At 35.9% G+C, this 27420-nt stretch overlaps 1 protein-coding gene across 1 annotated transcript in view; it reads right to left on the bottom strand.

The window, feature by feature from the left end:
- The window catches only part of ARAP2 (ArfGAP with RhoGAP domain, ankyrin repeat and PH domain 2), a 195566-nt gene that overhangs the window by 146276 nt on the left and 21870 nt on the right, over nucleotides 1-27420 (bottom strand). The window contains exons 5-7 of the mRNA XM_044682425.1: nucleotides 26134-26484; nucleotides 10114-10183; nucleotides 1266-1386 (exon numbers count right to left, since the gene is read on the bottom strand). Of these exons, the coding sequence (XP_044538360.1) occupies nucleotides 1266-1386; nucleotides 10114-10183; nucleotides 26134-26484 (542 nt within the window). The remainder of the gene's footprint in view (nucleotides 1-1265; nucleotides 1387-10113; nucleotides 10184-26133; nucleotides 26485-27420) is intronic.

Genomic DNA, 27420 nt, shown 5'->3' with positions numbered 1-27420 from the left:
AACTCTTCATATTATGTAAAATTTACAGAAGTTTTATAATACTGGATTATAATATTTAATATAGCTAGGCTAAAGAACACCATCATCTTATGGCTAATAGGGGAGTTATATGGTATAAACCTTCCACTTCCTCTATTAACTTTGTCCTACTTTTAAATAGTTTATTCTAACAAGTGACTCAGAGCAGATAGGTCTGATGATTTTTTTTAAGTGAAAAAGGTAACTATCATTCCTTGCCAGACCACTGGCCTTGAAAAATTCATTTGCTGGTTTTTAAATACTAAAATGTGCCAAAATAATACAGTCATGCTAATTCACTGTTGGTGGGGCTATGAACTACTCCAACCATAAAGTAATACAATTTAGAATTCAGCAAGAAACATTATCAAGTTGTTCATAGCCCATGCTCCAGAGATCTTACTAATGGATTTATAATCTAAAGAGATCAGTGATTAGAAAGAATAGAAGCATTTGTATAAAAAATATTCATATCAGCATCACTTATATTAATGCAAAACTGTAGACAAACTAGGTGCTCAGTGATTTGGGAATGCTGAACAAATTTTGGTACATGAACATAATGGAATATATTTTTTGTACCATAAAATGATAAATTTGAAGAATTCAGAAAAACATGGAAAGAACTATGAAATAATGCAAAGTAAAGAGAGCAGAAATGCAGGAACAATCTATCTAATTTCACCAAAGCAAATTAAAGACAGCACTAAAAGGCAATAAAATTTAGGTTAAATAAAATGGACAATTTTAGTGCCAATATGAGAAAGTTAAAAAATATATTCTTCCTTTTTATTAGGGAACAGAGAAAAACAACATGGAAGGTTGGTACTGTTGGTTCCAAGTTGTTTCCAGGGAATATAAGTTTTGATGTTTATACCTGAGTGTTACGATACATATAAGTGAGAATAAAATCTAACAATTAAAGTTAAAATATCTCTATTTACACAAAATTAGTCAAAACCTAAATCATATGAGATAATTTTGCAAAATATAGAGAAATGGGTTTGCTAGAGCTAAAGAATTCTTATCCATTGTTTTGTTGTTAATGAAACTGAAACAAGAATCGACTAACTCATTACAATGTAATTCTTCTTACACTTAAAAGACCTAAAAAAAAAAAAAATCCTTCTATTCCAAAAACACAGTATAATTTATCATCTAATCAGATACCTGTATATCATGTACTATATCTAAATGAAGGTACAATGAGAACTGTTTAAATTATATTGACCAGAAATTACACTCACCTTCTTTTTCTACTCTAAATACAAAAGTCCTTTGTGATGTAACAACTTCAAATTTGCTGTCCCCCTGACCCCGGATTGTTGATACAGCAGAGAGAGGAATTATTCCTTTTGAATATACCTCCTATATGTTAGGGGAGAAAGAAACAAATAACAGTCAGTAGAGCTTAATTGCCCTTGTCCTAAAATAGGATGACAAATTTCATTTTATAATTCTATTGTCGATCCTAAAGATGGTCATGTAAGCACAAACTGCTTATATAGAATATAGAACCTAATATAGAACCTAAAGAATCCTATCTTCTCTCTTATTTCATCTTCCATGTATTCTGTTCTACCTCAAAAGGTCACTTAAAAATACAAAACTACTCCAAGGACTGCAAATTAGCTCAAGAAACAGGAGTGACTTTATTCTGTGACTGCTCTCTTAAGAACTTCATTCACACTTATTTTACGGTGTTTGCAGGCATCTGCTGGCTACAACAGGTACTGTAACTAAAATGTTTCATTTGTCTTTTTTTTTTTTATCAGCTATGAAAAACCAGCTAAATCTAAACATCTGAAATGGTCTTCCTATAGAATTTTCACTTTGTTAAATAAATAATAGGAATTTTATGATTACATTCCTTAATATTTCACATCTCTAGGCAATTCTAAAGTAAATTCAAAGAAAAGTTGGCTGTTTGCAATAAAAAAAACCACAGACACTACAATTGTACTCATACTAATCAGCTATTTATATAATGCATTTAGGTTTACAAAAGATGACATTCTACTTTATCATGCAAGAAAGAATCCTCTCTTCAACATCTCTGAGACTTGGTCATTTTTATTTTCAAATTAGTGAGCCCTTATTCAGTTTGTATATCAAACACTGAATTAGGCACTGTAAAGGAGGAAAAGAAAGGATTTGGGAGGTGAGGAGAATGGGGATGGGAGGGGGCTAGGAAAGGGGAGAAGAAGAAGGAGAGGAAAGAGGAGAAGAAGGAAGAGGAAACAGGAGGAGGAGGGAGAAAGGAAGAAAAGAAAATAGGAAGGAGAAAGGGAGAGGATAACAAGAGACAGAGAAAAGAAGAAGCAAGAAGAATGAGAGGGAAGAGGAAAAAAGGGAAGAAGAGGGAGGAGAGGGAAAGGGGAAGGAAAAAATGGCACAGCTATTAGCCTCTAGAGCAGAGGTGTCAAACATGCATACAAACTACATGCAAAGAGGCAGCTGGGTGGTTCAATGAATTGAGAGCCAGGTATAGTGACTGGAGGTCCTACATTCAAATCTCACCCCAGACACTTTTGGCTGTGTAACCCTAGACAAGTCACTTAACCCCTATTGCCTAGCCTTTACTGCTCTTCTGCCTTGAAACCAATACACAGTATTGATTCTAAGACTGAAGGTAAGGGTTTAAAAAAAAAACACCTATATGCAACCCCCTATTCTCCTGCATGAAGTCCAAATCAGATTAAAATGTAATTGGGAAATATTTAATTACATTAAATAAAAATATAATAAAATATAGATAACATTACATTTTTTAAATTTCTCTTTTATTACTATAAACATGGAAAGCATTAACAAGCATAATCTTTTCCACGAAAAAATAAGAGGGCCACATATGAAATTATGAATCTCCATTACATCCAGTTTTTAAAGCAAACATGCCTGCATATATATATATATATATATTTCAATTTAACTGCTTTGTCTTGGTCCCTTTCTACAGTTTCTTTACCCTCTTATCTATATCTTCAAATTAAACTAAATTTGTATTTTTAAACAATTCATCAATGTTCTTTTCTTACTTTTTTGATTTGACTATCATTCACCCTGCTTCTTTTCAAAACCTTCCTATTCAACAAGAAACTAATAAACTTTTTTTTTTTAACCCATAACTTCTGTGTATTGGCTCCTAGGCAGAAGAGGGGTAAGGGTGGGCAATGGGGGTGAAGTGACTTGCCCAGGTTCACACAGCTGGGAAGTGTCTGAGGCCAGATTTGAACCTCGGACCTCCCATCTCTAGGCCTAACTCTCAATCCACTGAGCTACCCAGCTGCCCCCAACTAATAAACTTTTAAAAAGAACTTTTCCCTCCCTCTCACCTCTCCCCAAGAAGGCAGAATTGTTCATAGGTTGCCCATATATTATAATAAATATCATATATATCATAAAACATGATATGTTAAAACTAAGTCAATATAGGGTCTTCATGGATCCTCAAGAATGGCTCCCACTTCTAGGGGCAGCTGGGTAGCTCAGTGGAGTGAGAGTCAGGCCTATAGACAGGAGGTCCTAGGTTCAAATCCGGCCTCAGACACTTCCCAGCTGTGTGACCCTGGGCAAGTCACTTGACCCCCTTTGCCCACCTTTACCAATCTTCCACCTATGAGACAATACACCGAAGTACAAGGGTTTAAAAAAAAAAAAAAAGAATGGCTCCCACTTCTATTTGAGCCATCACTGGAGTATGACAGAGGCAAAGGGGAGATCCAGAGAAAAAGTTCAGGAAAGAAAATAGAAGGTAGAGGAAATCCTTTTGCTGGCCTTGGACATGGGGAGCTGAAAAAATTCTATATACTAAGACTTGGCTGACCCTTGAGCCAGATCATGAAAGAAGAGGATCTCAATAACTAGAGATAAGGATGAAATGTTTTCTCAGAGGCAGGTGCAGGGACAAAGCAAGAAGACAATTCTTAGCTGGATTCCCCTGAAATGTAAAGTGTGTGAATGGGAAGCAATAGAAAATGAGTCAGGAAAGGGAGGTGGAGATCAGATTGGAGAGAGCCTTACATGGCAAGCCAGACAATGAGATAGTTTATCTTGGAAGCCAAAGGAGTCTGCTGAAGTTTTCTGAGCAGTGATGACATGATTAATCTGTCCAAAGGGAGATCATTTTGGCACCTATGTGAATAGAGAGCCAAGACGGAGGCCAGTGAGGAGGCTGGGCTGGGAGAGGAGGAAGAAAATCACACAACTTTAGAAGTGGGAAGCGACCCACAGTCCCTCCATCACATACCTATAATGAGAGGGGAGCTGCCTCTCACTGAACTTTTTTGATGGCTCTCATTGTTAGGAACTCTGCCCTGTCTGCAAGAACCCTATAACAAGCAGGCTGTATGTGGAATAAGATGTGGCCTGAGAAAGCTGAGTCTCTGGCCATAAAGAAATCAGAACTTCTAGTGTGGTCAATGGGGCACTCAATGGGAAGTCAGAAAAATCGAGGTTCAAGTCTCAGGGTCAGCGCCATAGAATGCCAGCCTGGAGTCAGAAAAGCCTGATCTTCCGGAGGTCAAATCTGGCTGTGCAGCTCCAAGCACATCACTTTACCCTGTTTGCCTCAGTTTCTTCATCTGTTAAATGAGCTGGAAAAGGAAATGGCAAAGCACTCCAGTACCTTTACCAAGAAAACCCCACAAGAGGTCACAAAGAGTTGGACAGGAATGAAATGAATGAACCACAAAAGGTTCAAATCCTACCACAGAAATGAACTCTGTGACTGGGGCACATTGTTTAACCTCCTAGATCTTAGCTCCCCCATCCTTAAGATGAGGGGGTAGGACTCTATGACTTCTAAGGTCACTCCCAGGTCTAAATCTATGATTCAATCATCTCACAAACCCAATGACCTAAATTCCCTCTCTGATTCACATAATCCTGTTAAAGTAATAGTCTCTTTTGGTTGAGGGTCAGTATCCCTGGCTTCTGAAAGGATCCATTTCTTGGACTCAAGCCTACTTTCTATATTTTTTTTTAGTGAATTTTAACCTTTTGGCTCCAATAATAAATAACTTGTAAAAAAGAAAAGCTATATCTATCTGAATTATGTTTAATATATGTTAGAAGGAACATGAATCTAATTTTTTGAGAAAAAAAATCACATTTAATAATTAAAATAATTAAATTATTTATCAATTATTATATATAAATATTAAATTAATTAAAAGTACATATAAATATAAATAATTAAAATAATTAAAAATAGATTTAAAGTAAATATACTTTTATTTAACTAATTTAATTTATTTTATAATTATTATATGTAACATACATATAATAATTTAAAATTGATTTAAAGTAAATATATGATTTTGATTGACTGATGAGAAGATAATCGGTTTTTGCTTTCAGTCTTTTTCTGGTTTCCTTACCACTTGGTTTGACTTTCAGTTCATTTTTCAAGTTTCCATTTATAGGTGGTAGTCTTTACTTTGGCAAAAATGGTTATATGGAGTATTAGGGTAGTTATAGGCAAGTTTTTTCCAAGAGTAGGACTTGATTCCTATTCATACATTCCTATAGTTATGAAAGATATTTTAACATTTTCCCATTATGTGGCATCATATTCTCAGAAATAGGTTTTGTGGTTTCACTAGAAATCACCACACTTGGTAATTTTTTCATCTTGTTTCTTAAATCAAAGGTGGAAGAAGTTAGTACGTTCTCAGGAAATAACACACAGAAGTAACATCATCTTTGAATATCTCATTGATTTTTACATTTGAAACTGTTTGGTTTTATGTTGTCAAGAACAAGATAGAGCTGTGTAAGATTTAAATTAATGTCCAACAAAGTTTATTAATAATCAGTTGAAGTAAAAGAATAAAAAGGTAATTATCTAACAAACTATAAGGCCATGTGAGTAGATTCTCCTGCCACTCACCTCACACCACCTCCACCAAATGGGATCACAGGAAGAGAACAAGAGGTGGGGCTACACAAAATTTATATCCTGCCTACATCGGCAGGTAAGGTGAGAAGGAGAGAGGGGTGCTGGAAACTGTAGTTCTGGGGCTCAAATTCCAATTACACAGATGGAATTTTATTTAGGCAAATAAAAAGTTTTGCTTCACTAATTTTCTAAAGGGCACATAATTTAAAAATCTAATCATGTACTTCTTCCCTAGCTACTAGTTTAAACTTGCTTCTTTCCTAATTGTAAATTATTTTATATGCAAATGACAATCTGTATATTAGACAGCCTCATAGGATATTTATTATCTAGTGACCAATGCCAAAGTATGACATAAATATGATGGCCAGTGGCAAGCACCATGTGGGCTAACAAGATACTGGTGTTGGTGTTATAGATACAACAAACATGTCACTGCCAACCTCTTCTTGCTAGCTTCTTCCTTCAACCTTATCCTTTAGAAAAATACTATCTAGTCACCTTCCATCATGCATGATATCCTCCCTTGAAGGATCATGAGATACTCTTTGCTTTTTTTAAAATTGGAAACACAGTACGGGGAGAAATAAGAATTTTAGTTCATCTAAAGATGTGTATTTATGAATGGTATTTATTGACTTGATAAATATTTTAAATTTTCAAGGACTCATGATTTTATTAGCATAGATAACTCTGTAACTCTTTCACTAATGGATATTGAAGCTCATTTCTACATGATATTTACAATTTAATGTGGTCAGAAAAATCATCTCCAGAATTTATCAGCTCCAGACTTCTGGGAAAGAATCTTTATACAAGCTTAACAAGTCTTTGAGACAAAGAATTCCTCATTTGTTACAGGGCTGGTATTTGAAGGTTTCTTATCTTAGTGCAGACCTTGGGCTTTACTAGAGTAGCTTTTAGGAATCTATATTTGATTTCTAGAAATCACTCAAATTAAAAATCCTAACTACTGCATCCCTCAGGCTTCATTGCTTTTATATATATATATATAATGAATGGGAGTGTTGAGGTTGAAACCATCCTGCCCAGTGATTATAGTTTTGGGGGAAATCATTTCACCCATTATTCATAGGAGGGAGGTTCTGAGACCCTGGAGGCCAGTCAAAAAGAAAAGTATCATGCCCTACTTAGGAGGAGAGAAGGCAGTTTAATTCACAATTGACATTTCTCTAACCCTTCTCTTAATCTCTCAGTCAGCATGTCTTTGCCAGTTTCTTCTAGAAATTTGTCATTATGGGATAACAAGAGGGTGACTCCATAACTTCTTTTAAAAAAAATTGTTTTTTCATTCCATCCATTTATCGAATGAAAAGATTCCCATTTAACAAAGTATGACTCACTTTGATCAACTTTAGCTTGCTTTTTTCTCTTTAATAAAAACAAACAAAAAAAAAAGAATTTGGAGGCATAGCCATTCATTCCTTCCCCTTTCATCTTTTCCTAATTGTCAAAGTATATTATTTTGCCAACAAAAAAAAAAGTAAAGTGGGTAAATGGGATTTCTTGACAGCTTTAGGTGTGGTCCAAATTTTCTCATCAGAACAATGGAAATGATAACAATTCACTTGTTTATTCATTGATCCAACAAATATTTACTGAATGTTATCTATGTGCTCTACTTGAACTCTCAATTCATAGGGTGGTTTCAGGATAAAATGAGATAATAGGAAACTGGTGAAAAAGTTAACTATTATACAGATATATAAGTGATATATAAGAGCTCTCAGTAGCCATCTCTGGTTCCTGACCTCAGAGAAGTCTTTAATCACTTTTGCTTTTGCTCTTCATTCCAAAGCCTAATGGCAGAATCATAGCACCTTAGAACTACAAGGAATTTTAGAGACCATATTAATAAATAAGTTATTTGTATAATGCTTTAAAGATTTAAAATTCAGGTCTGACTCCAAGCCCAGCCCTCTACTTCCTGAGCCACCCATCTACCTGGAAAACAAAGGCTGACCTTTTTTTTAAAGTCTAATCTCTCTGTGTGGCAACAGGATGTGAGACACTAGTCTCCAAAGAACTTAAAATAAATATAACATAAAAAAGGCAATGTGGAGGTGTAGAGGGGGTAGAAACCAGCCTCAAACCGATGAGAAACTCCTAAGGAAAAGGAATAAGAGACATCAGAGAAATGTATGACAGGGAGAGAAGATGTGCTGGCCATGTGGAATAGGGGAAGGGTAAAAGGGGGAGAATCAAAGTGCTCCCGTGGGGAAGCTTGTGATGTCAAGGGAAAGGGAAGAAGAAGGCCTCTGTCAAACACAGGATGCACAGACATGGATGCACAGACTTCTCCATCATTGAAGGGCACTTCTTTATCAGGGAGATCACAGTAGGGCCCAGCAGAGTTTAGATGACTGGGATCCATTCCGAACTCCCCCGCTAGTTGTGTGATCCCAGTAAGCTATCTTTCTGGGCCTTGGTGTAGTCATCTATAGAATAAGGGGTTCAGATTTAATGGTCTCTAAGATTCTCTCCAATTCTAAATCTGTGTGCCTGTGCTCCTTTTTGGCTTTTAAGTATCTGGTCATCTAAATTCCAAAAGCTATTAGTTTAAAAAAATAAGGAAGATTCTAAAGCAATCATGTTAAAAACATACACACACACACACACACACACACACATACATACACACTCCATTGATTCTCAGTATGATATCTGATATTTAAGATTTAAGTAGTTCTACTTCCTACTTGAATGGTATTTTCTCTACCAAGATTGGTCTCTAGATTGAGAAAAATAAAACAAAAATGGTCAAAAGATAAATGATTAAAAAGGGATGCTAAAGCTATCTAGATGCTTTGAATAAGCTCAAACAACCAGGCCTGGAAAAAAAACACATACCAGAAACTGAAAGAATTTGCAGGTGTAATTGCTGAGTCACTGACAATATTCTTCACAACATAATCAAAGGAAAGGTGCAAGAGAGTATGGGAGAGAAGCAAAATCAGCATCATACAGAGAATGCTGTACTCGTAGGCAGTTATACCTGGGTTTGAATTGTCTCACTATTCACTTCTCTGAGTCTAATTTTCCTGTTTCTAAAAGGGAGAAAAGAAGAATACCTATCTTACAGAAGGCACAATGTGTCATAAAATTTTTAAATTAGGTAAGTAAATACTTGTTATTTTTTTACTTTTTTAAACCCTTACTTTCCATCTTAGAATCAATACTGTGTATTGGTAAAAGGCAAAAGAGCAGTAAGAGATAGGTAATGGGGGTAAAAACTTACACTTTGCTGCAAGAGGAGTCTTTTCTCATAAACTTTTTTATCTGATTCCATTTTACTTATGTGCAGATCTCACTTTTTTGTGTACAGATCACTTTTTTTTTTTAAAAATAAAATTTGTTTTCTAGGCTGCTTTATAAAAAATATATACAAAGTCTTCTGTAAACTTTAAAATGCTATTATTAACATCAGCTCTCACTATCCTCAGGATGCCAATGATTAGGAGTATAAGGTGAGAAGGATGTGTCTTCCCATCTCCTCACCTCTCGGCCTGCTGAGAGACTCACAGAATATGGTCACACATGAGGTGGTTTTAATTTGTGAACAAGTTATAACACCCTGTGATCTCTCTGAGAGCTTTAAATAGCTGAGCTATAGACAGATTTCATCTGTTCAAGAGTGGCAGAGATGGCAGGCTTGGAGTTGTCTGTGTAGAAGACCACAGCAGCAGTAAAGGAAGGAATTTCTCCTCCCTACTCCCATCAGCCATGCAACTTTGAAGGAAAGCTCCTCAATGAGTGGGAGTCACCGTACCCAATGGGTGGGAGGAGAGCAATACCCAATCTTGTCTTGCACCCTCATTTCTACTGCACTCTGCAGTTTGAGCACACTTTTCTTACTGTCTATTATTTGAGGAAAAGTGTGCCCTCAGTTTATGGGAGAAATGTTCTCCAGATAAGTTTTGTACAAAACTGTCTGAGGAAAAGCCCCTGATGAGAGCTGATTTTATCTGTTGGCTGATTGTTAAGAAACAGGGTAGAGAGTTAAAGGGTTAAGAGTACAGACCTATTGAGTTAATTTGCGAAACTCAAGTTGCAATCACCTCTGGCCAGTGCAAGTTCATATCTGGGAAATAGCCAAGAGGTGGTGTTACACAGACAATGATCCAAAGAAGAGAGAGGAATGAGTTATCATTGTTTCAAAAAATTTCACTTACCTTTTCATTATTGTAATAGGAAATGCAAAAGCCATCAAATTTCACCCATCGCTTCTGAAACATACGTTTTCTGTTAAATGAAGAAAATGTTGATTTTATTTTCAATGTGCTGTGAGGTTGTGGCTTTATCAAAAACATTTTTAATTTTACCATTCAGTGCACATTCAAAACTGCTCTTTAAAGTTGGAGTGGAGAGGAGGGGAGGTGACAAAGAAAGTGAAAAGTCACGAAGATATGAAATGATAATGTTTCTATTCTATACTTCTTGTCTTTTGTACTTTTGCACTAAAAGATGCTATTCCCACTTTCTGGCTGTATGAAAAGTCAACTTAACCCCCACTGCCTCGCCCTTACCACTGTTCTGCCTCAGAACCAATATAGAGTATTAACTCTAAGACGGAAGGTAAGGGCTTAAAAAAAAAATGCTATTCTAACACATGGATAAAAATTCATTACAAAATTTAATGCTTGTCAAAATACTGGCCTGGTTCCCAAATACCATTTATTTCCCTCAATGTAGCTGTTTCAAACATAACGTTATTAGATGTCTTCAAAATGCATTTACCACAAATACCTTTCTGGAGGCATTCTCATTATTAATACCCAACTAAGGTAAAAATAACTTTGTCATTGCAATAGTTTGTATGCAACATAAAAGACTCTATTCTAATTTAAGTAGAAGCCCTCTCAAAATGAAAACACCACCCAGGACTACTCCAAAGAAACTAAAATGTATTAACAGGTTTTAAAAGTGAGTTTTTACTAATGCCAAGTCTAAGTCTGTTTTGCTATGATAGAAAAGCAATTTTTAAAAAGAGTTCATATCTCCAGGCTTTGAAATTTTTACTTTGATGATATTAATAGGCAGGGGATGACAGTCCAATTAGTTTCCATTCAGTCAAACTTGGTATTGATGACTGATCTCAAGTCAGAGTTGCTAATTCTAATAGTTTTGAACAACCCTAAAAAGCTCCCTAATTTTGGCAGGGACAAATGCATTAGTATATATGTCATTATATAGGAAATGATGATCTACAAAGAGAGAAACTATATCAGTTTCAACAAAAACAATCTTTCAGCAATTTCCATCTCTTTCTCGTTTTCATGGCCCGCGGGTTTTGTGTTTTTTTTTTTAATTTTGTTGTTTTTTAATTTAATGTTTAAACATGACAACTCATTACAATGTCATTTGGTAAAGAGTTCTTGAAGTTTCTAGAAGGCAGCTTCAAAGAATGTCTATATTGTCCCATGTACTTCCTGTAGCACTTTTGTTCAAGAATAAATGAGTTCTATTCAATTTATACTATGTTTGGAGTGCTGTACTAGCTACTGGGTCAGATAATAATTTAGGAAAGACATGGTCCTAGTCTTCATGGACTTACTGTCTAGTAAGTAGCATATTACTCCAAAAGAACTGGTGAATTTTCATTGTTAATTATTAAAATGACAAATTTAATCTCTTTTGTTTGAGCATGTTTTAAGAATACATGCTTTAAAGAAGGAAAAATTTAGAAATCTGTTCTCTATTGAGAAAATCTTCACACAGGTATTGAAACTAGTCCCACACAGGATGGGTCCGAAGAATAATATATTCTCCTGTTTTCTACTGCTTCTCTGTTTTCTTCCTTTGGATCTAAATCTTGCCTTCATCTACTGCACCACCGATGGCATTTTTGGATGTTTGTTTGTTGGGTAATATAGTTTTGGTGATGCATAGAAGTACTCAATTGGAAGGATGGCATCATGGAAAGGTCATTGGCCTTTGATTCCGAAGACCTGGCTCTATTTCTGACTCATCTTAGATACCTCATCTTGAGTTTCCTTATCTCTTGAATGAAGGAGGCAGTGGGACTCTGGGATAGGGATGGTGGTGCCACTAATCTAAATCAAGGAATTTAAAACTAACGACACCTAAGAGATCATCTCATACAATGCCCCACCATCTACTCCATCCCTGACAATCTTACAAATGGAGAGGCAGATTCCTAGAGTGATTACACAACTTTCATAGGATCACACATTAAAACAGAGAGTAGTCAAATCAACAAGGATGTAAATGCCTACTAGGTTCCAGGCACTGTACTCAGCACTAAGGATATAGAAAAAGGATATAGATATAACCTAAGGATATAGAAAAAGGCAAAAGCATCCCCTAACATCAAGAAGCTGTGGTTTAATGAAGGAAGGAACATGCTTAACCCCTATATATAAAGAAGATTTATGTACCACCCACATACATAAATGCACACAAAGAGGAGAGATTGGAGGCAATTTCAGAGAGAAGACACTAAAATTAACAGGGATCAATAAAAGCTTTATCATGATAGAGCCTTAGTTGGGAGCTAAGAAATGAAAGTCATGGAGGCTAGGGGGAAAAGAAGAGAGAATATTCGAGGCATAGGGGATGACCAGTAAAATTTGGGAATTCATGAATTGGTGTGTCTTTTTTCTAGGAAAAGAAAGTGGACCGATGTCACTGGATCAGATGTTCATGGAAAGAAGTAATATATAAGACCGGAAAGGAAAAACGAAATGAAATATCTTGATAGGCTTTGAAAGTCCCACAGAAGATTTTATATTTGATCCCTGAAAATAAAGGAAACTGCTAGAGTTTACTAAATAGGGGAGGCAGCATGGTCAGATTTCTGCTTCAGGAAGATCATTTTGGTAAATAAGGAGGGGGAGTCGACTGGGGTGAGGGTAGACTTGAAGCCAGGAGACTGACAAAAATGCTACTGAGGGGCAGCTGGGTAGCTCAGTGGATTGAGAGTCAGGCCTAGAGATGGGAGGTCCTAGGTTCAAATCTCACCTCAGACACTTCTCAGCTGTGTGACCCTGGACAAGTCACTTAACCCCTACTGCCTAGCCCTTACCACTCTTCTGCCTTGGAATGGATATACAGTATTGATTCCAAGATGGGAAGGTAAGGATTTTAATTAAAAAATAAAAAAATAAAAAAATAAAAAAAGAATGCTACTGAAATTGTCCAGGTTTGAGATGACAAGGATAGACACCAGGGTGAGGGCAGTATCAGAGAAAAGGGGCCTTACAGGAGAGATTTTGAAAAGAGAAAGGGGAAATATTGTTAAAATCTAAATATTTTGGGATTTTTCTTTCCTTTTTTGAGATAAAATTTGTAAAGTGTTTAGCTAGAGCCTAGCAACTTTTTCCTTCAATCTCAATAATGTGGCATTCTATGTGATGAAATACTTGATACAGTCCTTCTTATGGGAGAGCCTTCTTCTTGCTCTTGTAAACACATGTGCTTTTCCACAGTGCTCCAACAGAGAGAGACTGAGAGGTGTAGGCTGCCTCCTGGAAAGTGACCAGGCAAGATGGAAATATCAGCAAGTTTGTGGAAATGGCCAATTCTAACATATAAAATTTTCCACCCAAGTAATCAGCTCACCAATAAGCCCAAAGGCTTAGACATACAGCCTGGGATGGTAAGTTTAGAGACCCAGTAATTTTTTCCTACCTCTTTGAATTTCATCAGAATCCCTTCAAGCTTTTCTGAGAACTCTCCTCTGTAACTCCTTGGGGGTGGTATTTTACAACTGGTCAAGGCAAAAGTACTAGATTTTGAGGGAAAATACCTGAGTTGACAGCCGGTGTGTAGTTACTTCCCTGTGTGGTCTTAACCAATTCACTTAATTTCTCTGTCTCAGCTTTCTCATATATAAAAGGAAGTGAGCAGATTAGTAAGTCATTTCATTTGTTGTGATATTATACCACCAGGCCAGTATAGTTCTTCTTCCCCTTTACTAAAAATATGCCTCCAAAAAAAGACTTAATTAAAAAAGATGAATACATAGTTTAAAGATTTAAATTACTTTGCAAAAGTCATATGATCCTCAACCCAAATCAGTGCCATCAGACAATACATCATGCATATTCACCACAAATATCTGTTTGTTTTCAGGTTTTTCTAGAGTCCTGTGTGTATTTACTAAATGTTTTCTTCTTTAAAAAAGGAATTGATAGCTGCTATAATGATGATCACACAAAAAATTTTTTAAACTGATGTAAATATATGTATATATACACACATATATTTACAACTTTGAATTCTTGATTTTTAGAAAAATTTTCCATGGTTACATGATTCATGCTCTTATTCTTCCTTTCACCCCCTAACCCCCCACCCCATAGCTGGCATGCATTACCACTGGTTTTAACATGTGTCATAAACTGATATTTTAATAGAAAGAAAATGACTTATTACTGATAAAGGAGTCGTTCTTCAAAGGTTGTCTATGTGTAGTCAAACCAAATACTCATTAGAGGGGGTGTGCATCAATTGGGAAATGGCTGAATAAATTGTGGTATATGATGGTGACTGAATATTATTGTGTTGTAAGGAATGATGAACTGGAGGAATTCCATGTGAACTGGAACATCCTTAGGAAATGATGCAGAGAGAAAGGAGCAGAACCAGGAGAACATTGTAAACAGAGACAGATAACATTGTAGCACAATCGAATGTAATAGACTTCTCTACTAACAGCAATGCAATGATCCAGGACAATCCTGAGGAACTTAGGAGAAAGAATGCTACCCACATCAAGAAAAAGAACTGTGGGAGCAGACACGAAGTGCAATAGGGATGTGATTAGAGTTGTGATGTTAAAAGATCACTCTACTGCAGATATGAATAACATGGAAATAGGTTTTGAACAATGACACATGTATAATCCAGGGGAACTGCTTGTCAGTTTTGGGAAGGAGGAGGAGAAAGAGGGGATGGGAAGGATCATAAATCATGTACCACAGAAATATTCTAAATATAAATTTAAAAATTAAAAAAAATTATTAGCACAAAGATAAAATTACTAACAAAATGTTGGCAAAAAATGTCTAAAAGATATAGAATACACTTGAGTCAATGAAATTCCTACCCACTCAAAAATTTTACTGATGAAAAATGTATATTAGATGAAAGAAAGAATACAGATGAAAATACAAACATTTTATATAGATTTTAACAGTTAAAAATTTCTATAACAAGGATACCAAAGGAACCTGAAGATTATCTTAGTAAATATGACTTATTTGCCAAGTAGAGAATGATAACAGAAAGGTGGCATCCATTTAGAATATAAACTCATTGGCAAAATCACACAGGGAAGCGTAATGGAATCTTATGAGTGTTGTTATTTCATAAAAAAAGAAGCAAAGAAACAAAAACTAGTTTAAAGAAAACTTGGCAAGTGATGTAAATAAGTAAATTTGGGGGGGCAGCTGGGTAGCTCAGTGGATTGAGAGCCAGGCCTAGAGATGGGAGGTCCTAGGTAAATAAGTAAATTTATCTTGAGTTTATTTAAGAATGAACATGGAAGATAACAGAATTTTATTTTCCAAGGAATAAAAAAGGAGTTTATTTTTATTCAAGTAAATGGAAATAGGAAAACAGAATGGGGAGGCCCATGCACAACTGGGACTACTCCTTCTTCTACCTCAACTGGTAGAAACTTCCCAATTTGAAAATTGCCGAAGGAGGGATTCTTATGGAATGTTTAAACAGTATAGAGAGCGACTCTGGGGCCCACTTCCCTAAGAATGACACTTTTTAGTAAATTAGACATGATGAGCAGGGGAAAAGGGAGAGTAGTTCAGGGCAGGTGAAAAAAGGGAACCAGCAAACCTGCTTGGCTAGGTGGCTTAGCAATTACAGAATTTAAAAACAAAGAAATTTTATAACAAAACAACTTTTCACTATCACTTCACGTCTATCAATACATATGCCTCAGTAAAATATCATAAATGAACAATAAGCTGGGTTCAAGATTAAATGTGTAGAGTGAGCTGGATTGTTTTTTGGAAGAATGCTTTTTCCCCATTATCATCTCCAAAAAAAAAAAAAAGATAATCTTTTTTACATTAATATCAAATTTAAATTGTTTCATGACTGCAAGTGATGCTATGATCTCTAAGGAATTAAAGTCAGTCCCACAGAGGCCAAAGCAGAGATAGTATGTGATCAGGGTATAACCTATAACAAATAAAACACTTTAAAGAGGAACTAGAGTAAAGGATGCCTTAAAGGAAATGCATAGGGGAAAAAATGGTTAGGTCATGTAGTAAGGGCAAGAGTTCAAAGGGATACAGCCTGAGTGCTGTCAGCAGAAATCAAGAAAAAGTCCTAAAACAATGAATAAACCTAGAATGATGGAAAAATGTGGTGCTCTTATATGAGGACACTGAAAAGCTGTGCAGGATGGTCATGCATAGGAATCTGCATTAATGAAGGGAATATTCACGATGATTGATAAGACTGAATATTAATTTATTTTTACTTCTACAAAAAATAAAAACTATGTTTTACTAAAGGTGCAATAAAGACAATAAAGTAATATTAAAAAGTTTTACAAGTTTCTCTGATAAAGGCCTCATTTATTAACTATATACCGAATATGGAACCAAGTCAAATTTATAAAAATAAGATTCATTCCTCCACTGATAAATGGCTAAAAGATACAAATAAACAGTTTTAAGTAGAAATCAAATTTATTAGTCATATAAAAATGCTCTAAATCACTATTGATTAAAGAAAGGCAAACTAAAACGACTCTGAGGTACCACCATATACATATCAAAAATGATAAATTCTGGAGGGGATGAGGGAAAAATAGGTATATTGGTAGAGTAGTGAAGTGGTTCAATCATTATGGAGAACAATTTAGAGTTATGCCCAATGGACTAAAAAATTATGCATACCCTTTTCAGACAGCAATACCAATACTAGGTCTGTATCCCACAAATATCAGACAAAAAGGAAAAAGATCTTTATGTGCAAAAATATTTACAGCAGTTCTTTTCATACTGGCAAAGAATTGGAGCTCAAGTAGAAGCTCATCAATTGGGAAATGGATGAACAAGTTGTGATTATGATTTGTGCTAGAGAACCATTATGCTATAAGAAATAATGAAGGGAGTTGATATCAGAACAACCTGGGGAGACATATATATGAACTGATGCTATGTAAAGTAAGAAGAACTGGGAGATCATTTGTGCCCAGCAACAGCAATATTGTAATGATGATCAACTGTGAAAGACGTGACTGCTCTGATCAATATAATGATCCAAGACAATTCCAAAAGACTCGAAATATGTTACCCACCTCCAGAGAGAGAACTAATGAACTGAGTGCAAACTGAAATAAAATATTCTCACTTTCTAATTTTTTCTTGCTTTTAAAAAAATATGGTTATTATGGAATGTTTTACATGGCTTCACATCCATAATTGACTGCACTCTCAGCGGGAGCAGGTAAAATGGAAGAAGAGAACTTGGAATGAAAAATTTTTTAGATGCTAAAAATAAATAAGTTTTAAAAAATAAAGGCAACTCATGTAAATATAACTTACAATCTAGTCTATGCCTAACATTACCACAAATATCAAATCAAGTAGATTCTAGTGGTGTTTTTCCCCAAAAAAATATTTCCAACTATTCTTTAATTAGGATACTTCTTTTGAGTGTTAAGGTCTAATTTCAGAATTTCAGTCTCATACAGAAAGAACCACAGACACTCTTTGTAAGTTAACAAAATGAGATTTAATTTGTACACAAATTATATGTAAAGTTTGTTTTGTTTTTTTTTTTGTTAATGCTTGCAATTTCATGCCTTCAAGTAAAATGTTAAGATAGACATGTAGCATATTATGCTAGCATTCTTATCTTCTTATACTTTCACAATGCTGTAGGGAAATGCGTCTTTAAAAAGGTTTTTGTGGAATAATTTATATAAATTGTGTAGTATCATTCAAAGTGACTCTATAGACTATTCTCAAGGGCTCTTGTAGCACAGATGGTATGAATTTTCAACTGCTTTCATAAAAAGGGCTGCAGTACTTTGTGTCAATATCCACAGTTTTCAATGTGAATATTCCGTTATAATAAATCATTTCATAAAGCAAAATACTCTTTACTTTGAATTTTGACATACTTAATGAAATTTAGAAGTGAATTGTAAGACAGAATATCAATTCCCAATATTTTAAAATAATTAATGACTAGGAGTTCTATGTTAAAGGAATACTATCTGTTCCCCATATGCATAATTTAACAAGATAAAACATTTTTTTACCTATTAAACATTTAAAAAAAAAAAAAAAGAGGGGCTTACACTCATCAGGTATATGTCCCTAAGCAAATCACTAGCTTCTCTGAATCTCACTTTCCTCATCTATAAAGCAGGACTAAGGCAAGTAGTACTTACCTCACAAAGAAATACATTAAGACATACTAAGAATTTAAAGTACTAACTAATGCTATCATCATTCTTATTATATTACTTAGCTTTCAGTCCCACTTTAATCATTCCTTTAGAGGTCACCAACTGCCAAATCCAATGATCTCTAATCATCTTTGACTTTTCTGTAGCATCTGGCACTAAAGACAAATCTCTCCTTCTTGATATTTCCTCCCCCTGTGTTCTCTCTGACACTATTTCATGGTTCCCTGAGCTTAGGGCATTTTCTCACCTCTTTTAGGGCTATGTGGATCTACCTCCTTAAAAAACTCAACCTTTTAACTCTTTAGACCAAAGTTCCCTTTCCTGGCCTCTGTTGTCCTTTGTGTTTGTTGTTGCCTCCCTCCACTGGGAGGACAGAGACTATCTCTGCTTTTGTAGTTATATATCTAGCACTTAAGCAAAGTGCTTAGCACATAGAAAGTGTTTAATAATTTTTCTCATTTCATTTCTTCAGTGATTCTTCTTCCTCCTCTTGTCCCTTAGATATAATTAAGTATCTCCAGGGTTGTTAGGAGGATCAAATGAGATAATAATTGCAAACCTATTTAGCACAGTGCTTGGCACAAAGATATTGTTGCCATTGTTTGTCCTTCATCATTCAAAGAGGACCAATGACATCAAAGAGTGATGTCTTGACTTGTGCATAAACTGCATTTAAGCCAGGAGGCAGAGTCACACAAAGTTGGCAGCCCTAGTCTCTCTTCCAGAGTCATCAAAGTCCAGCAGCAAGACAAAAGTCAGGATGGCTGGCCAGGAGGCAGTGGCTGACCTTGGTTTCTTTGATGTCTGTCCCAGCTCTGGGTACTATGCAGCATCTACTTCAGCTGCCCTCATGGCCGCTGGAACATACTGTTGTCAAGCATCCATCCACAGGGGAAGTCCTCAGAGACTTGGGGGAGACACACCCCTCATTCACAGGTTTCTGTCCCATCAGTTACCCTCAACCTGGTTTAGCCTGCTGAGTGAGATGGTATGAGCAGGGTGTGACCACGCACATGCTCCAGCTTCTCGGAGCCCCAGGGGAGAGCTCAGTGCCAGGTGCACCTCCAGGATGGATGAGCAGCCCCAGAAGGTCCCAGCAAGCCCTCTCGCCGGTGCTGATCCTCCTCCAAACCCCACATAGTAAATAGTTTACAAAATTATTATTAACTCTCTTTTTTTCTCCATGGATATTCTCTCAATAATTTTATCTTCTCACATGGCATTGACTATACAGATGATTCACAAATATATAAGTCTGACCTCGCTCCACTGACTCAAGGGCATCTTCACTTCTGTAACCTCTGACACCTCAATCTTTCCAAATTTCTCCTCCTTACAACATCTCAATTCTGCAAATGGCACCACCATTCTCCCCCCTTCAATCACATCTAAAAATTTAGTCATCCTGGAATCTTCCAGACCCTTCAAATGCCCTCTCTACCACCGTCCAATAAGTTGCCACAGCCTATTGAAAGAAACCTGGCATTATTTTATATTCCTTACTTCAGTTCCCCTTTTTTTTGAGAGGCTTTTAGTTCAAGGGCTAATGACTTTTCAACTTAATCACAATAATAGCTCATCTCCTAGCAGTTCTCTGTCTTCAGTCTCTCCAGAGCCTCCTCCAAACTACAGCTAATATAATCCTCACACCAAATAAACTTGATCGTGTCACTTTCTTATTCAGAAACTTATAGTGGCATAATAATAATAAATTAATTTATTGGCCTTATTTTCAAGACTTTGCATAACCTGACTCTAATCTACCTTCCTAGTGCAATACTATACTATTCCCATTGATGGATTTTGTTTTCTACCCTAATTGGACTAGTCACTGTTCCCTCTTATTGTTTTACTACTTTTATTTGTTTTTATTCATAATATCCACTAAACCTGGATTGGGGTACAGACTTACACACAGAGCTCTAAATGTTTAAATCTTTCCCTTTCAAAGCTCAAATAGTGTTATCTTTTCAATAATGTCTTCCCCGACCTTCTTCCCAGCAAAATACAGATTAAGATCACTTTCCCTTTTCAAATCTATCATATAGTCTTCTATACCTCTAATTCCCCCATAATCTTATACTAACTCATATTATAGTTAGCTCTATTTATGTCCCATCTTCTTGGCTAAAGACTCCTTGATATCAAGAACTTGGTCATTTTTGTTGTTACTGTTCCCAGCTCCCAGCATGTTTTATACCTGAAAGGCTATCTAATTCATCTTATTGAACAGGAATCTCTCCTCTATCATATTCTTTATAGTGGCCATATGACCTTTGCCTTAAGGCCTCCATCCCCTTAGGAAATTTGTGGGGTTTGAGTTGTTTTTTTTCCTCTTTTGATTTCACACTGAAATTTGCCTCTTTCTAGCTTCTTCACACCCTTATGCCTTTGTTAATTTTTTTTCTTAAACTATCATTGCATCCTCCAAAACTGCTTTAACTTTATGACAAAAAGAAAAATGGTTAGATTGTTTTCCTGATGTTATTGTGCTTAAGGCATATTCTAACATTAGCAGAGTTTTATTCATAAGAGTTACTTCCTTCAAAATGCTGAAAAAAAAAAAAAACATTTTACTTTTCCCTGTACCGACCTAAACTCTTGTATGGGTCTGTAGACATCTGCACATGATCAAATGACAAAAGTAGCAGAAGAGATGGTAGATGGAGACAGACAGAGATGGAGAGAGGAGAGAGACAGAGCTGGAGAGAGACAGAGAGAAAGAGGAAACAGAGAGATGGAAAGGGGGGGGAGGGAGGGAGAGAGAGAGGGANATTTGCCTCTTTCTAGCTTCTTCACACCCTTATGCCTTTGTTAATTTTTTTTCTTAAACTATCATTGCATCCTCCAAAACTGCTTTAACTTTATGACAAAAAGAAAAATGGTTAGATTGTTTTCCTGATGTTATTGTGCTTAAGGCATATTCTAACATTAGCAGAGTTTTATTCATAAGAGTTACTTCCTTCAAAATGCTGAAAAAAAAAAAAAATTTTACTTTTCCCTGTACCGACCTAAACTCTTGTATGGGTCTGTAGACATCTGCACATGATCAAATGACAAAAGTAGCAGAAGAGATGGTAGATGGAGACAGACAGAGATGGAGAGAGGAGAGAGACAGAGCTGGAGAGAGACAGAGAGAAAGAGGAAACAGAGAGATGGAAAGGGAGGGAGGGAGGGAGAGAGAGAGGGAGAGAGAGAGAGAGAGAGAGAGAGAGAGAGAGAGAGAGAGAGAGAGAGAGAGAGAGAGAATGAACATCCAGGTCTAAAACCATTTATCCCATTATGCCATCTATTCAAATAAATATTATGTATTTTTTTAAACAGATACTTTGTCATGTGTCAATTAAATAATTCTTACTGACAGTCTGATTTGAGTCCCACCCCATGCTATATTATTGGGCAGAAGTGACCTTTGGGTGTGTAAAGGCATGCCAGCATTCATAAACCTTTAGAAAGTCAGAGAATGACAATATCCTTCAGAAAGGAACTCAAGATCCATATATTTCAACCTATAACTACACAAAGATCCCAGTTAAAACATCCTTTATATGCAGTCACTGAGCCTTTGCCTGAAAGCTTTCAAGCAAGTCTTAGCAGACGCTTTTACTAAAATGCCAGCTAAATTGGACTCGATTTAGTTGGCTTTACGAAACAAGCCCGCATCTCTGCCCTAGGACTTCCCACAGAGGCTGGTCTCTCTCAGGTGTGGCAAGCTGGGGCAGAGCAGCAACCTTTGAGCCTCGTGGCGCTCTGCTGGGCACACCCTAGAAAACCAGTCCCTGGTTTCTGCTACAGCTGGGAAAACACCAGAGGCTGTCTGAGGCCAGCCTGGTGTCCCAGGCAAGTTCCTCCTCAGACCTGCCCTACTAATCCGAGTCCTGGCTAGCTTTAAACCTTTCTGTCTGTGACCCCTGGTTTCCTCCCACTCCCTGCCTCCTGGTACTATCACCCGCTGGGGATAGCGGCTCCTCCGTTCTCTGTCTCCAAATATTCTGCCTGATGTGACCGAGCACTTTCCTTCAACTCCAGCTTCAGTGCTCATCCTGGAGGCTTGCCTCCTCTCTCTTCTGCCATGGTTAAATCAATGACTTCCCAGTTGTGTGTCGGCAACGGTGTCATACACAAGCACCCTTGTGGGTCCCACATGATGAATATTTAATAGGCAGGAGGGGGACGATTTGTGAATGTGCATGCAATTGCTGGTGTGAATTCTGCACCAATCTTGGACCCCTGGTGGTTTTTCCATCACACAGTGAGCCACTTCCCCTCAGAGCTTCTCAAGGGTATGGAAAAACATAGCAATACCCAACATTCACACGTAACTAATAAGTAGAAAAGAGAGTTGGGGAGGGATTTTCAGACAACTGTTGGAAATGTCTGGTCATTCAGAATACAGTAAGATCTGTATGAGCCAAATGCATTATGGGGCAGTCAAAAAAAGGTAATAATGTGGTCTTGGGCTCCCTTAAGAGAATCATCATTTCAGGAATGAGGACATAATAATAATAACGCAACATTTTGCTCTGATCAGACCAGATCTAGAAGATCAAACCACAGTGTCAAAAAGAAAGAAACTCACTTGGTGAAAGACTTTTGAGTCCATTTTCTGAGGATCAGCTGAAGGAACTATAGGAAAAACTCAGGGAGACACGACGGCTGTCTGGGAATATTTTAAAAACTGTCCTGTTGAAAAAGCTATCTATGCTCAATACCTGAACCTCTTCCCCTCTTCTCAACCTCCAAGAATGCTAAGGCTTAAAGAGTTAAATGATTTGCCTCGGATCACAAAACTGGTGTCTAGGGTGAGATTGAACCTTTTCTTGATGTTCAGTTTCCACTGTGTCCAGTTCGGTGACTCCTTTTGGGGTTTCTTGGAAAAGGTAGTAAGGTGGCTCACCAATCCCTTTTCCAGCTCATTTAATAAAGATGAGGAAACTGAAGAAAACAGGATTTGCTCAGGGTCACACTGCTAATGAATGTCTGAAGCTAGATCTGCAGTCCAGATTCCTGGATGCCCAGTGACCCATTCACCAACTTACCCAATTCTAAACCTTTTCCTAAACCTTTTTACCTCAATCTTGAAGGGGTAAAGAGGAAAGATATACTGGGAAATGTAGGTGATGAAAAACAAATGATATCAATAAAATGTATTCTTAAAAAAAAAAAAAAGAAAAAAATAGGTCAAGCCCTCAACTAATTTATCAGTTCTCGAGTAACACAGAGAATTTTTCCTATCATGTCATTTCTTTCCTTTTAACACCCACCATCACTACTACTTGATAATTTTATTTAATAAAGTGAGAATAAGAGACTTTGTTTTTCAAGACAAAAATAAATTTTAGGTCATGTGCTTTCTAGCCAAAGGCTTAAACAAACACATTCTGTGCCTTCTAGATGTAGTTTTATCCATTCAAAATTTTGTTATTATTTTCAAAGAGATCTTAAAGAGGACAGTGAAACAGGATCTACCTTACTCTGGGATCTGCCTAATTTACTCCACACTACAGTATGATATAACCATAATAATAATAATGCAGTATGTTATAACAAGAGATTTATCTCAGAAAAAGAAGCTAAGGTTTTGATCCTAGCTCCAGCAATAAACTGTTTAACCTGCCCTGACTGAGCCTTGATTTCCTTAATTGTCAAATGAGACTGGATGGCCTCTAAGAACTATTTCAGGCTTAACATTCTGCATTTCTGTATCCAAACCAAAAAGCACCTCCCACTATAGAATGAAAATTATCCAAAGGAACAGCTGTCCATTGTCTACACGAACAGAAAAGGTATATAGCATTCACAATCCTACATCTCTTCCTCTACTCTCAGCCTTCTATAAAAAAGCAAATTCAAAGAGAAAACACTTGCAGAAACAATAAAATATTGCAGAGCTAATGAAGAAATAAAGTTAACTGTTAATTTCCTAACCAGCATGCATTTTTCCAATCTTTCAATATCTTTCTTTAATAGCTCTGGTACACTAGATATAAACTGAGAGGGCAAAATAATGTGTGAATGCAATTAGTTTGGTGGCACCATAAAATTTTGTTGAATTTAAGGAATGAAGAAAAGTCTTGATATTTAACCTCAGGTTATGTTTTCTGCAGACGTTTCCATTCATTTTGATGTTCTTGATTATGATGTGTTAAGAAGAATTAGGACATGTGGCTTCAGTTCAAAAATAGCTATAGGGTTACTACAATGTTTTTATGCTCTGTGACTGTTGTTGTGGGTAATCCTTCCACTCGGTCAGGTCATAACCACCTCTATCACTTAGTAGATGACCTTTAAAAGTTGCTATGGCTGAATTTTCCATCACCTTATAGCCAAGCAAGTGAGAAGCCTCTCCAAATTTAGCTAAATTAGTCTTCAGATAGCAGATAGCAATCCATTATCAAGCCCAGAATAAAGACATTTGAATCACAGTCACAGGAGAAATGAATCTGCACCTAATGAATCAGCAGTTCTTTAGAAGATATTTTCAATATATTAAAATAGACCTCTAGGGCTCTACCAAACATTGTATCTAATAGCAAAAAGAAATTATTTGGGGATTACAAATTGCACTGCCTTACTATATTAATATCTTCACTTAAGAGCTGTATAATAATGCTCACATATTTATATATTTGGCATTAACATAATTTAATTTAAAATGACTTTGCTGATGGGCGTATGAAAATTATTACTTGCAAATACAATAACTATTATCACCATTTATCCAGAAACTAATTAGTAAAAAAAGAATAAACTTTATTAATATTATTTGACTTAATTGAGAAACCATTTATTTTAAGTATGCCATTAGGTAAATCACATTTTTTCCAGGAAAAAAAGGAAGACATATCAATATAGAATTTTGAGAGTAATAGGGGCTTCAAAGATCTTTTACCTAAGCATCTCACCTCACACAGCACCCCTCAATATCCCTGACAGGTGATTTGATACTCTTTACTTGGATACATATAATGTCATGAAACACAATATCTTACAAGACAAGACATTTCATATCTAATTATAACTTTTTTATTTCAAAATTCCAATCATCTTTCATATTTAAAGTCATGTACTTCATATACCTATCAATTACTTAATTTGTTAATAAATGAATCTTATAATAAATGAAGTAAATGAAACCACTGAGAGCATAAGAAATATTATAGACACAGAAAGGGCAAGTCAGGAACAGAGTCACATTCTAAAAAGTCACTAGTAAGACTAGGTAGACATAAGCATAACCAAATTAAGTAACAAAGACATGAGGAAGAACAGATCAAATAAATCTCTTAAATCAATATTCCAAATACTAACTGTGTTTTAAAAATCTCTTTTCTCAGAGGTAGTTTTCTATTTGTAAATTAACCTTTATGGAGAATAGGAATTGGTTTATTTGGAAACACTTGGACAGCCAAAGTCTGATAGGCAGACTTGAAATGACAATTTTCAAAAAAAGTTGAGCTTTAGGGCCTTAGGATTAATTATGTTAAAAATAAAAAGAAATCTCAATACTATATAATTCCTTCCCATCTCAGGAAGAAAGTGAATAGGTAAGTATGAATACAAAGAGCCAACAAATGTGAGAAAAATAATTCAGCACTTCTAACCAGACCCAATTAATTCGAAGGCATAAAGATATATTTAATACTCTAACTTATCTTCCCATCAAAATAAATTTCCTAATCAGAAATTATCTTGATAGCTTTGAGGAAAAAAAATAAAAAGGAATGTCATGCTACACAGATGTTGACTCATCAAATGCAAGAAATATCTGATCACATACCCTTGAGGAGAGAGTTTATCCAACCATCCAGATTTGACTTTTTTTGCTGATGATCCATAATAACATGCATACGGTGATATGGAGTTTGAGGTCAAGGTTGGCTGATCAACAAATCCACTAATAGAACTTAGTGGATAACTGTGCCTATTAGCAGCTGAGTCCAAACTCCCTTTTTGAGCCCTTGACTTGGATGCCTTAGAACTTCTTCTTCTTAAACTATTAAAACACTCTTCCACTGTGGAATATTCTGACTCAGAAGCAGAGTCTAATGGAAAAACAGTTTTGTCCTCTCGAGGAATCCAAATATCTTCTACTTTGTCTTCACATGTTTTCATTCGGTTATCATATATGCTGAATGAAATAATGAAAAATTTACCAGATTACTTGAAAGAAACAAGCACCTCATAAAATCAGTGTCTCCTTAAATTCTTTATCGACAATCAGTCATAAAAACAAAAGATGGAAAGAACCTTGATGGATTAACCTTAGTTGTCAGCTAGTTTGCTATGTTTCATTTTGCTTTTTGAAGAATTAGAGTCTAAAACTTCTCTCAGAAGCCATGTCCATGTTAAATACTATCCTCTTCCATAAAAAATCTGATGACTAATTCAATATTTTTAGTTAGCTGTGGAGAGCATTGACATCCTTTATTTGATAATCCATTGCATATGTATGGATACAAGTATTAAGCAGTCTCTTTCCTTTCTTTTCTCTTGGATGAATAATTATTTCACTAACATTATTTGTAGATCCTTGTTTTCTAACATTGTAGCTTTATTCTTAGCCCATTTAAAGTACTTCACATCTCATCTTAATAAAACCACTGTTTCATTGCTAAGAATTATAACTATTGTTTTGAAACTGTAAGAAAAGAAAAACAAGAAAAACACCTTTCCTGCTGGTCAGGAAATGAGAAAGGATCAATTCTCAACATGTGCAATTCTCAACAGGATGACTACAGTAGAGGCAGTCTTAGAGAACCCAGTGATGAACACAGTTTCATCTAGTTACATGACTACAACCAAAAACTACTGAAATTCTATAAATGCTAACTAACAGTTCTATGAAGTGGCCAAGTTAAATTCCTTACTTAAATAATAATATTTTATAATGAAAAATAACTTATATAGTACTTAAAGCTTGCAAAAACAACAGAGTAACTGATAATGTAAGCTATTTTAGCACTTTTTTATAGACAGGAAAACTGAAGCTAAAAGAGTTTGAGGCATATTCACAGTTATGTGCTTAAAAAAATTTCAACATCATACATTTGACTTAGATTGCCTG

The sequence above is a fragment of the Gracilinanus agilis genome, chromosome 6 (assembly GCF_016433145.1).
Source record: "Gracilinanus agilis isolate LMUSP501 chromosome 6, AgileGrace, whole genome shotgun sequence".
NCBI lineage: Eukaryota > Metazoa > Chordata > Mammalia > Didelphimorphia > Didelphidae > Gracilinanus > Gracilinanus agilis.
This window is presented reverse-complemented; position numbering and strand designations above follow the sequence as displayed.